Raw genomic sequence first — 13456 nt, 5'->3', positions numbered from 1 at the left:
TGGACAAGATCGATCTCCCCTGTGAAAAAGGACAGGAGTAGTCCTCACCATTTGTAGAGATCGACTTCGGTTACAGAAAGAGGATTCTCACTGCAGGATTTAGATCTAGATGTTGAGAAATATTTCAGCCACAGGTAGAAATACGGACTATAATTGAGGTGACAGCTTTTTATACGCAGGGCAGAAAAAAAAAGGAAGTTAGATTTACCTTTATTTTTCAATATTCGTTCTAGACACATTAATGTTACAAGTTTGCACACGTTTTCCCCACTGTTTGATGTGACAAAGCTGAAAGGGCACTAGGTCCTAGAAAGCTTAACCCAAGTGTCCTCCTGTTTTGCTGAGAGGAGTTAAGTTTGAGAAGAGAGGGTAATTGCACAACGTAGTCAGAACGAGGAGCTGAACTCAGACCAGGAACCCAAACGGGCCTGAGGCAACAAGCAGGGTAGAGCCGGCAACCGGAGCGACACCGCTTTGAACATCTCCTTCCTCCCGGTGCAGCTCCCGGGGCGGGGGGCGACCTCAGCCCCCCGCGGGGCGGGCGAGGCAGGGGCTGCCCGGGCTGCCGGCCGGGGAAAGGCGGTGCTGCCGGGGGGGGGGGGGGTGTGGGGGGGTGTGGGGGGGTGTCCCGGGGAGCCCCCGGCCGGTGAGAGCCCCGGCACCGCCCGGCGCAGCGGGCCCCCAGCGCGCTTCACTTCCCCCCGCGTTTCATGGAGCGCCGTGGAGGACGGACCGGAACGGGAATTGCAAACCCCGTCCCCACGGTGCGCGGCGGCGGCGGCGCCGCCCGGCTCCGGCCCGCGGTCCTCCGCGCACCGCGGGGCTCCGCTCGCCGGCGCGGAAAGGCGCGGAGCCGGCGGCTGGCACACCTGAGGGCGGCCGGGATGAGGGGGCCCGGCCGGCGCACCTCGTGGCGGTGGGGGGGGGAAATGCGGAGACCGGCCCCTCCCGGAGCACCTCGTGGCGGTGTGGGGGGGGAAATGCGGAGACCGGCCCCTCCCGGAGCGCGGAGGAACGCGCTGCGGCGCCGGCCTCTACGCTCCTCACATTTATTTTTATTTCTTTTCTTTTTTTTTTTTTTTTTTTAATTTAAACTCTTGCTTAGAAAATTGCGCGTGATGAGCTCACGATGCCGCGCCCCCCCCCGCCCCGGGCCCGGGCAGGCAAGGGGATGTGAGGCGGGCGGGCGCGGCGAGCCGCGAGGGCTCCGCGCAGCACTGAGGGCTCCGCGCGAGCCAGGAGGAGGGAGGGGGCGCTCCCTGGGCTAACCCTGTTTACCAGACTCGGGCTGTGGCGGTTTTTACCTCTGTTTTTTATTTATTTATTTATTTATTTATTTATTTACCACACCACCCACCCCCCCACCCCCGCTGTGTGTCGGGCTGTTTGCCGCTCCGTGCGCAGGTGGATCCATGTTCTCCCCCGGGAGCGGCACCGCCGCCGCGCAGCGCCGCGCCGGGGCGGGGGGAGCGGCCGGCAGCTTCGGCCCCGCCGCCGCCGCCGCCGCCGCGGGGGGCGGCCCCGCCCGGGTGCGGGGCGGGCGGCCGTGAGGCGGGCGGGCGGGCGAAGTTTCTCCGCGGCGCCGGGCCCTTCCGAGGGACAGCGGAGAGGGAAGGAGCTGGCCCCGTGGTGCTGGGGTAGCCGCTGCCGCCGCTGTCACCAGAGCAGCCCGGCTTTGGCCATGAAGAGGAAACAGAAGAGGTTTCTGCAAATGACGCTGCTCTTCACCGCGGCTCTGATTTTCCTGCCCGACATCGGCCTCTGGTCTCTCTACAAGGAGAAGCACCTGGTGAAGCCCGCCGAGCCGCAGGTAGGTGCGAAGCCGCCCGGGAGCGCTGCCCCGCGGTGCTCCGCGCCGCTCCGCGGTGCCCCGCTGTGGCGGAGGGGGGGCTGCCGCCTCTCGGGGCCTCGCCCCCCGCCGCGGCTGAGCGGGGCCCGGCGGAGCGGAGCGGAGGGGAGCGCCGGGCGCGGAGCGGCAGCACCTGGGCTCCTCCTGCCTCCGCGCCCGGGGTGGGGAGGGGAAAGTTGGGGGCGGCCGAAGGAGCCTACCGGGGTGGGCTGCCCCGGGAAAGGGCAAGGGGAGAGGGGACACAGGGGCCGGCTCTGGATTCGGGGGGGACGCGGGATTCTCGTGCCCTGGTTAGCCCAGGGGGGATGCGGGGCTCTCATTTTCCTGGCGAGGAGTGGAGTTTTTTGACCGCAACTTTTATTTGTCCGCCTGTCTGCGATACTTCTGGAACTGTTGTGGGGCTGTGCGTCCGCTAAAATTGCTCGGGATCCATCTGGGTAACTAACTGCCTGGGGTTTTTGTTTCCCCTTCCTTTCTGTTGAAAACTCGGCAGAAGTGACCCACAATCTTTTTCTCTTCTGAACGTTACTAATGTGACCTGCTACAACTGTGCTGTGTGTCACTGCTTGTCGGACTGATGTCACAACGAACTTTCAAATGTTTTCAGTTTACAGTCTCCTCAATCACCGTTATTAATAATAGCAGTTGGCACAAGCTGGTTTTTTTCTTAACTTATTCTTCAACTCTCTGGTTTATGTATGGCTCATAAATCACAGTATGATCCGCGTTAAACGAAGTTTAGTTTTGGGGAGTTGTAATGCAGTGCTTTAAAACCCTGCCTGTAATTTACCAAAGCTTGTATTTGTTCTGTTCGACAGTGCTGTGCTCCTACACTGTAATTGTCAGTGTAATTTAAATATAACATAAATATTTCATAGATCATTAGTAAGAAATTATGGGATTGATTGATCTTTTAGTTTGTTTGCCATTTGCATAGCCTTCGTGTTAGAGTGTATAAGACAGCATCATGTATCATTTTAGTGTATTAGTAGTGTTAATTTCAAGGGTCATCACCCATCTATATAATGTACTTTTCACATACTAAATGTATTTAAGTCAATGGCTTCAACTGAACGGTAACGTATTTGATTCTTTGTTAATATAGCTAACCATTACAGAAGATAGTCCTCTAAAGTTTCGTAACTTTTAGTTAATGAAATATGCTGAGTGATAGATACTTTATTACTACAGGAGGAAGTTAGGGATAGCTTCTTAATTTGAAGCTTACTTTATCTTTCCAAGGGTTTTGAAATGCAGTGTGTCAGGTGCTAGATTTTAGTTGGAAGTAATTGCTGCTGAAAGAAAATTATACACAATCATAAGTCTCCATCATTAGTTTACAAGGTGCATACTGTAGTCTTTGTGGTTTCAAATTTACTTTGTGATTTTTGAAAAGCTAAGGTATTCCATGCAAATAATGATTTCCATGTTTGTTGCACAGCTCTTCACAAGACACATGCTTTGGCAGAAAATGAAATTTCTAATGTTCAAGACTATAAGTAGAGCACGACTGGCTAGCACTCAAAGGAAAATAACTTAAACAAACCAAAAAAAAAAAAAACCAAAAAAACCCCAAACAAACCAACCCAAAACCCAAGTTCTGGATAAAATGGTGGAAGAAAGCCTCAGAGGTCAGCAGCTGAGCATACATGAAGGGCTAGTGAGACTTGCTAATAATATCCCAGCAAATTTTAAATCCCAAGTTTTCTGAAAGGGGATTTTTACTAGCTTCTCTCTCTCTCTTTTTTTTTTTTTTTTTTTTTTTTTTTTTTTTTCCTCCCTTTTCTCCCCACCTGAATACTAATTGAGCAGTAATGGGACTGTTTAATGGGGAAACAATAAAAATGAGCAATGAAACTTTGAACCTTACAGCTGACTCTAATGTAATTCAGTTATCACTATCAGAATTGAAGTCATGTTGGCAATGTCATTACCCAGTGAGGATAGCAGGTTGAAGTAGAGGTGAGTAATGTAATTACGGTACTTGTGTCTTTTGATGTGCACGTTATAACCCAAAATGCGTACAAGGAACAAGGGTTGAAATACAAGTTTTGAGTTCAACTCTTCTAAATAAAAGGGAAACGGTGCGAAGATGACCAATGTATTTCTTTGAGACTACACTAGAAATGAGGTCATACTAGAAAAGACTGCGTTAGAAATAATGAAATAGTATCATAGTAGAAGTATAACCTTTTTTCCCCGATAAAGTTAGTAGGAGATGCAAGAACTTCAATGCTCAACGCAGTCATTCTTTGCCCTTGAGGTGTTCAGTTACTCAATACTTAGTGTGACTTAGCACGAGTTTAAAGGTCAGTCCTACTGAAACTGCAACAGGCTTCTCTTACACATTCTAAATTTGTGTTAGTTTACGTAGGTAGGTGTGTAGAGTCAGCACCTGGCAGTGATGTACAGTCAGACTGCTATGGTATGTCCTGACCATGGAAGAGGGGCAGAGCTGTCAATGACTTTAAGTTAGCCATAGGCTGAACTGGTTTTGCCCTCATGGGTAAAATGTGTGTCCGGTGGTATTCTGATGCTGGCAGTAATGTTTATAAATGTGCTGTATTGTTTTAAGAACAATTAAATTAATGTTATTGATCATCGCTGTTTTTGAGGAGATAGCATGGTGAAATTCTGATTTTCTGACTGGCTATAAATTAAACTTTCCAAGTCACTGCTAAAGCAGACATCCCCAAACTTCCCTGTGAATGAGGGCTCTGTCAGCCTCTCCCACCACCTCAGCTGCTTGCCACAGCACTGGAGCGAAGGAGGGATAGCAGGCTGATGGAGGAGGCATTGATATCCTGACAGCAGTAAGCAGAGAAGCTGTTCAAAAGCAGTCCACAATGCAAAAATAGTCTCTTTCTATCAATGATAGAACAGTGTCCCCTGGGGACTGTCATTCCCAGTGCCTAGGAGAGGGCATTTGTGCTCTTTAGTGCTATCTAGAAATTCTAACATGACAAAATAAGTTGACTTTTTTATTCTTTAAAATAGTGCTGCAATAAGTTACATAAGAATTTTTTTTTTTGTTATTGTGCAAATTCTGTTCTGAGCCGAGAAGCTCTTCTTTAGGAAAGATTAAAAGATGAGAAAATGGTATTGACAATGCTGATTTCAGATAGCATTAATGGTTTTGATCACTGTAAATTAATTTTATGAGCACTATTAACCTGTGTTTCATACAAACTTTTTTTTTTTTAACCTATCATGTTTTCCTAAGGTTTTTATTTGTTAACTCGATAGGCTTGGATCTTTAAATTTTGATAATGGTTACTTACTTTTGGTTTATCACAGTATTTAAAGTGGACCTCCAAGCATAATGCTACAGCTATTAAGGTTCTGGGTTACATGGAGCAACAAGCTCTCCATAAAATATAGTTTGACAGTAAAGCAGTGCATGTGAGGAAAAAAAATATAATACATTTCCGGTTTAATTCTTTCTAAGTCAGTCTTCCTTGCTGTACTATGGGAATAACGGAAATTGAACAGGGTATTTTTATTGCCTTTTAAAAGAAGTCTTATAAATTCCTTAACACATTATGGTGTCCTTGAGTTTTGATTACAGTTTTTACATTCAGTTTAACTTTTTAAATTTTTTTTTTTTTATTTGTCACTGCAATATTATGTATGTGATACAAGGATCCTGTTTGATCTTTTCTTTGGTTAAAATCCCAAGGCCACAGTGTTTGAACACTAAGTAATACTGATAAAACTGCTAATTTCAGTGTTGTTTTCTGTGGAGGAAAAGTGACAGTGCAGTACCACTAGTAGGATGTAATCGTAGTCCAGAGCTGGTTATCTGATGCTTTCTAAAGTTAGTGCTACTTTATTTGGCTCTAGTAAGGCTTTATCCATGTCTGTTTATATACTTTCAATATATGAAAAATAACTTAATGTAAAAAAAATACATTTCTTGCAGCAGTTTTCCACTGGGTGTAATAGAGGCTTTTGGTGAAAAGTGGTGTGAGATATGTTTCTGTTTTTATGGGATGCCAGTGCAGTTGGCTGAAAGGAGGGCGGTCTAGTGAAGTAACCCCTAATGCATTTCAACTTGATTTGGTACTTTTTTTCTTTCAGTTGTCATCTCCCTGCTTCCTGATGTCAGATCTCCTCACTTAAAATTGGATTGAACAGCAGCATCTCTTAGTCACAGATGCTCTGTAATACTTATTCACAGATGTATTACTGAAATGCTTTATCATGTGTGAAGTAAGGAAAGAAGGTAGATTTCTGGCTTCGTTTTACTTATGCTTTGGTGCAGTGGAGCATGCTACTTTAACCTCCTGATTTAGGCTCTTCTGCAGGAGGAGCTCTCAGTGGTATTGGCCCTTTTTATTTTGGTGCATGCACACTACCCATAGCAAAGACCAAAATACAGATGTGCTGTGAGGGGAAAGTGTTGGTCGATGTCACAGTCACACTCTTTCACTTGTCCTGTGAATTCTGTATTTCTCTCTGGTTAGCCCCATGATTAGGTCTTCCTCTTGGGATATGTGAGGTACGCATTTAAATTAACTTCTCAGGATAACGAGAACTTATTTCTTACGAATCCTGGGCCTGTATTGTAGTTGAAAGGCACAAAATCCACCTTCCAAGCCTGCTGGCTGTGAAAGTACTAACTTTGTCTCTTGAATCCGGGAAGCGGTTTCAGCCTAAAATTCAGCTTGCAAACAGTCATTAGTATCTGAAGTCTGAAAGAGGTGAAAATGTGCAATGTTTCCTACTGTTTAGGACACAGGTTCTTATAATAATTTTAATTGTTCTAGGACAGGTAACACTGTTTATTCACTGTTGATGCCAGTGAAGTATAAAGTTTGGATGGGTGAATCTTGTTTCTGGAGCTGTATAAAAGCTGTATCTTGAAAGTGAAACTCTTCCTCTCCCCACTCCCCCCTTTCCTCTTCCCCCCCCCCCCCCCCCCCCCCCCCAGTTTTAGCTGTATTTCCCTTGCTTTTCCAGTTGATTTCAACAGCTACAAAATCTTATACTAGGTAGGGTTTGGTAGGACACAAATAGATGCTTATTTTGTATGTTGCGCTGTCAGGATACTGTCAGTTACTTACATATTTAGTTCCACTGCCTCAGTTACTTACCTTTGCTTCCACCACAAACTTGTGAGACAGAAGAGTTTTGTTTAACGGCAAAGTAGATAAAGTATAGAGTGACAAACAGGCCTAAGTCTAAAAAGTGGCTGCTTGACTATTGATGACATTAATTTGTACTATTTTGTGAGAGTGCATGGCCAAACATAAAAAATACTGACAAAATGAAGCCTCACTTTCTGTGCTCAGTCTCTCAGTTTCTATGCATGTGCGGGTTCTGAGCAAGTCCTCATTTCTCTCCCCAGAGCAGCAGCTGGGACCTGGTGTGTTCAATCCTCTTTTATTCTGTGTCCCTGTTTGTTGCTGTGCTGGTATGTCAGCTCCGAAGGCCCCTATACATGTCATGGCAAAACAGAGATCAGTGTATTAAAATGCAGTGCATTAGTAGTCTGCATTTGCCATTTAAGTATTTAACAGTTGTACAGTTAACACTTCTGTAATTCACTCCTTTGTCCGAGTTGTTCATGTATAATTTTATTCCCCTGTATATATTGGAGCCTACAGAGGAAAATATTGTTTGAGGTCTAAAACCTTTGTTATTTTTAAGATACAATATTATTTTTGGCAATTAACAGTATGTTTCTGTTGTATTCACTATACCAGAGGGAGCCCTCCTGTGGTTAATTTAATACCTATCAATTTTCAGGAAGGTTACTAAGCAGAGTATTTCTTACAGGATAAAATGGGCTGTTTTCTATATTTAGTTTTCTTTCCATTTTACTCAGAGTTTATAATGCATTCCAGCTAATGTTATTGTGTGTAGTTACCTTTTTTTTTTTAGGCACAGTCATTTAAAATATATCCAGATCAAGAAACCTCTGCGCATGCCAACATTTGGACTTGTAGAAAGAGCACTGCGATGGGGGGGACTCAGTGGCCTTATCAAAGCAGTGGGATGCAGTATTCCTCTCACTGATTAGGGGACATACCTAACCTGTATTTTGCCTCCTCACTGGGACATGATGCCCACTTCCCTCCTAAACTTCCTCCTCCCCCCGTGCAGGGAATGCAGCTCTTGGGTTTGGGTCCGGGCAACCACAGCAGCACTGTAGGTGCATCCCGGGCGGGAGCCAGTCTGCACCGTGCCACTGTGCCTGCTGTTCTGTGGAGATGCAACCATGTGTGTAGGCAGGTGTGTCTGTTCACATACAGAAGAAAGAACAATTCATCTTTTCTCGTCTTTTTTTTTTTTCCCTTTTTTTTTTTTTTTTTTTTTTCTTTTTGAATGCTCAGATAGGTAACTTATGGTCTTTGTCTAGCAACATGCTGATGCGCACATTTATAGCAATTGACTTCAACAAAATTGAGTGTATGCTAACTATTTCGATGGATTGGGGCCAGGAGCAGACATGTTTGGTTACTTTAAATAAGGCTGAAAAAAAACTAACTCAGAGGTTGACAAGTTAAATACAGTGCAGCTCAGGAATCCCAGGCTAAAAATCCTATGTCTGTCATAAGTGTTCCTCACTGTCAAGATACCAAATTATGCTGAGTGAAAGAAATAGAAGTCCCAGGTTTTTTCGTGTTTCCTTAGAATGTGAAAAGGCTTTATTAGGAGATGTCAACCTCCTGTACCAACTCGTTTCTGAGAATTCCAGTGTAAACTGGTTTTTAAGTTCAAGCTCTGTTGTGAGTCATTGTTTTCAAACTGGTTTTGACAATTGTCACATTTGGAGGAGTTTCACTGTGTGATGGGTTTGGCTGGGTAATCCTTCTCAAAATATGTCTTTGACAGAGAAATCTTTTCCTTCTTCTTTATGAAAAAAAAAAAAAAACTATAGAAGAGACCTACTTGCAGAGGTTTGCTCAAGAGGTAAAGGAGAGGAAGAAAATCTATTGCAAGAATTTAACAGGATTTCATGCTTCTTTGTCAAATTCTTCACCTTCATTTCCACACATCTTTCATCATAGAGTCATGACATGACTCCAAGTCTGTGCAAACACCTAATGATTCAAGTCAGCTATTTAATCACCGAACTAATAGCAATATACTGAGAGAATTGTAGGAGTACAAATGATGAGGTGCATGTGCAGCTAATGTAGGAAATATATGGGCTGAAATATTCCACTCGTGTGGATATTTGTAGCCTGCAGGTTCAGAGTTGCCATGTTTCTTTTCAAGGTGGTGTTTCACAGGGACAATATTATCTCATGCTGGCATTTTAAGATGTCTTGGAAGATCTTATTGAAGGAATTTCCAATCCCCTCCTTCTTCTGGTCAGATCCTGTTTATTGAAAACCTCTGGCCTCACTTTTGGAAGCAGTCACCAGCTGAAATGTGAGGATTTCATCTAGCCACATGTGGATTTAAGAGACAACTGCAGCATCCTTTTCCCCCTGTCACCTCCAGCTGTTGGTTACCATCCAATGCCTGAATTTTTCAGCAAAATCTCTGGTGACAGGACATAACAGCATTTGACAGATGCTTCATTGGATCGTCTGAAACCACCTCCACAACAGTTTAAGCCAATCTGCCAGACTTTTCCCTGAAGTAGTTGAAGAATATTTACATGTCTTCTTCAGAGCCATGTGAGCAGTAAAGCCCATGAGAGCTGCAGCAACAAGGAGGTTGGAGATTGGTGACATCTGGCAGTGCCGCGAACATGCAGTGCCCAGAAATCGCTGTCAGGTTTCTGCCATCTAAGAGTAACCATGCAGTTTCCTATACTTTGACAGTTGTGTGTTTGGTTGTTTTTTTTTTTTTTTTTGGTTTTGTTTGGTTTGTTTTTTTGTTTGTATGTTTCTTTAAATGCCAAATTTACAGTTCAAGTTGGGCATAGTAGACTAGAAAGTCTGGCCCGTACAACTTAAATGTCTCATCAATCAGTGATAAACCATTGATTCTGTGCTTAAGATGCGACGGTGACTTAACAGTTTACTACTGTGCTATACAGCAGTTTATGAGACAATGCGATACTACTAAGAGATTTAGCTAGGCAGAGTAATTATCTGAACTAGAATTTGGTCAGGACACCAGTATTAATACAGTGTGCTTTAGAAATTGGATTGCTCACTGAAGTATGAAAGTGTAGACTTATCAGACTAACTTAAGGTGCTCATTTGCCTAAAGAAGCATAATTTTTCATATTTGTACTTAAAATAGAATAACGGATGAGTTTATTTAGAAAGTTTTAGCCTATTTACTTATTATTACTCTCTGAAAATAGTATTCTATAAATTAAGTGCTAGGAGAATGCAAACAAGTGTTTAGGACAAGCAGGAAGATTTTATAGCCAGACTGTGACGAGTTCTCTTTATAGATTAAGATGGGGGAAAGCAAGGGCTCCCTGTCTCTGTTCAGAGCCAACGTCTGGGAAATACAGTCCCTGCACATGTATGCCTGAAATGTTAACGGCTTCTGTAGTGTGAGATAAGTATTTTATCCCATATGTTTTGCCTTGCTGTGATTAAAATCTCCCAGTTTTGCATTAGATAACATAGTTGTCTGTCACAGGCAGTTTGTCTTTCTGTTTTGTCACCCAATCCCCGGGCTAAAAGTTGTGCTTGTAATGTAATATTTAGTTAATGCTCTGAAGCTTTATGTGGTTCTTTATGTCAGTGAAGGCAAGGTCAAACAACTGCACATGTACTTGGGAGGTTTGAAATATTCCCACCCACAAGAGTTACCTCTAATGGATATTGGCAACCGAAGTCTCTCTTCTGCACAGATTAACTATATCCTTGGCAAAATTTTGCCAGTCCCTGGCAAAAGCTGCACAGATACAGCAGTAGTTAGTCAGAGCTAGATAACTTGAGAAGAGACTGTAAATTGTACCAAGTCTTGTGCTGAACCAGTATCCTTCAGTGGTTCACCAGCTCTGAATCATGTGTCTTGCACAGAATGTAATACATAGTTCAATGCAATAGTTCAATTTATATATATATATTTTTATGAGAGGCAAAATGCCTACTGTGGACCTTCAATGGACAAAGCCCTCTTATTTTCAACATTGCAGCACATGTCTGTCTCTTGCCTCTTTTTTTTTTTTTTTTTTTTTTTTTTTAAAAAAAAAGAAACCAAACGCCTTTTGGCCTCTAATGTTTTTGATAACTCATTTGATTGCTGGGTAAATTATTATATTGGATTGCTCGAATCTTGGAAATTTTTAGATTGCTGTTTCTGGAGAGTGGTAGTTTCACGTTAGCACAGGGAATGCATGAAAAAGACGCATTAATGCCATCCTACAAGAAATACATTGCTATTTTCAGGCTCTGATAAATGACTACATTTTAAGTTGCATTTCATATGGATACAAAATGAATGACAGGCTTGAATGAATGTTGTTTTTTCCAGAATTGCTCAACATAAACTAAAATGACAGTCAAATTGCTGATCAAATTTTGCAATTATAACACCAGTATAAAAGTGTAAATCCAGAACTTTTATGACATTAAGTAATGAATTCTCCACTGAAGTTACAAAATCATTAGAGACACAGCATACATGGACATAAAAAATACATGGGATGGCTGTAAAAATTAGCAGAAAACTAAAAAATGACATGCAAAAGCCTCACAGCAAAATATTCTGGCCGTATGTTTAACCTGTGTTTCATATCAGATTAAATCTTTTTCAGCACAGAGGCATCCTTGACATAATTCCCAAAGATGGTGAAGCAGTGGGAATTTCTCCAAGTATACAGAGATACTCCTCCTAGTGATGGTCAGATTTTATTTTGCTCTATATTACTTCTTGATCTATACATCAGTCTGAGAGAAGAGTGGCTTTATCTCTCCATTTTTCCTAAAGTAGTCCATTTAAGAGATACAAGCCCAATGAAAGCACAGCCAGAACATGTGTACTAGCCTGTGTTTTGCTAACATGAAAGTGAAATTGCATTCACCTCCACTAACTGCCTATATACTAATAGAATTTTAAAAAGAAAATTGAAAGCTGGCGTCTTGAGCATTGCAAACAGGCATGCCGTGTGTGCAGGAAGGGCTGCAGAGGAGGGCAGGGAACTTCTGGAGCTCCTTCAGGGAAAGCAGCAAAGCTGCAGAGGGGTGGGAAATAGATCTGCCTGGAAACACAGTCCTTTACCTTATGTGATCTTGTCCTGGTTTGGGCTGGCCTAGAGCTCCCGTTGGTCTGGCAGCGGGAGGAGCTGCAGCCCCCTGAGACCCCAGGGGCTCCCCAGGCCCCAGTGCCCTCACCTGTGTGCGGGGGCGGGGGGAGCACAGCTGGAGGGCTGGGCCCCGATTGGCCGATAGTCCATGTCATGTGACGTTACGCTCACTATATAAAGGCAGGAGTGGGCCGGGAGGGGCTCTCACTTCTGGGAGTGTGGCTGTGGGGCCTTTGTGTTCGGGATTGCCAGCCAGGTGGTGAGTAACTGTATTGTCCATCACCCGCTGATACTGCTGTCAGCGTGTTATTCTGTTACTGTTATTAAACTGTTTCTATCTCAACCCACGAGTCTCCCTTTGCACCTCTGATTCCCTCCCCAAGTGGTATGGGTGAGCGGCTGTGTGGCGTTTAGCTGCTGACCAGGCTCAAACCACAACAGATCTTTCCCCATCTTCCCTGTCTCCTTGTTTCATGAGGACAGGATGCATCAAGAGCAGTAAACATGCTGAGATGTTGTTTAAGTCATCCATACACAAAGTGTAGAGAGAAACTGCCTGACAAAGAGGTGTTATTAACATGAGACTTACTTTTTATAGAAAACTGATGTGGTATCTCAGCAAATTACTACTCAGAAAAATCTGAGTGTTGCAGTTCACATGCTGACCCCACACAGAGTAATAGTGCAGTCACTGAAGATTAAGGTGTTTTCACTGAAGCAACTTCAATATGAACATGTGAGAGAAATTTTTCTTCGAATGCTCAAGATGCACAACAGATGTCTCCTTCAGAAGCAATGAAGAAAAATTGTATTTTATATTGGGAGAAGGGAAATCGAAATGGCATCATGCTAAGCAGCAACCTGCTTCTGCATCTGGAATGGATGTGCATGACAAATGGACACAGGAGATCAAGCCCAGGACACATGTATTTATTGCCTGTTCACCTTGTAACCCCTTCAGACAGGTCTTGGAAAAACTTGCCTTTTTTTTGTGTTCTAGTAATGTTTGTTATGTGATTTACAAGAGTAAAATCTTACTGAATTAAGTTTAAAACTAAAGTTCAGTGAATTGAGACTCTTTCAATGCATTCTGAAGAAACTGTTAGTAGAATAGATTCTTCAGAAATGGTTATTAGTGTGTGCTTTGAGTTTTTCCTCTAATTTATATATACACACAGATATGTACACAATGTGTATGTTTGTTTATGGGCAGGAGGAGGTGAGGAGATGATCTTTGCTTCCTACAGGAAGAGGGAGTTTATTTTTTTTTTTTTAGGTAACATGTCCTAACACTCTTATGAGGAATGGAATGATTTTGTGAAAGACACCGTGCAAATACATGGGAAAGTACGTGTATGAGTACAAATTCAGTACAATCTACAGTGTCTATGGCATTTTCAAAGGTTTTTTTTTGTTGTTGTTGTTGGTTTTGTTTT

The 13456-nt window shown here is 43.3% G+C and overlaps 1 protein-coding gene across 1 annotated transcript in view; it reads left to right on the top strand.

Annotated features, from left to right (window-relative positions):
• Positions 1–1574: 1574 nt before the first annotated feature.
• The window catches only part of GALNTL6 (polypeptide N-acetylgalactosaminyltransferase like 6), a 503407-nt gene continuing 491525 nt past the window's right edge, over positions 1575–13456 (top strand). The window contains exon 1 of the mRNA XM_042808290.1: positions 1575–1810. Within this exon, the coding sequence (XP_042664224.1) occupies positions 1682–1810 (129 nt within the window). The 5' untranslated portion in view covers positions 1575–1681. The remainder of the gene's footprint in view (positions 1811–13456) is intronic.

Source organism: Tyto alba, unplaced genomic scaffold, assembly GCF_018691265.1.
Source record: "Tyto alba isolate M040663 unplaced genomic scaffold, T.alba_DEE_v4.0 Super-Scaffold_6, whole genome shotgun sequence".
Lineage (NCBI taxonomy): Eukaryota > Metazoa > Chordata > Aves > Strigiformes > Tytonidae > Tyto > Tyto alba.
The sequence above is the reverse complement of the archived record's forward strand: the minus strand, read 5'-3'. Positions and strand labels throughout refer to the sequence as shown.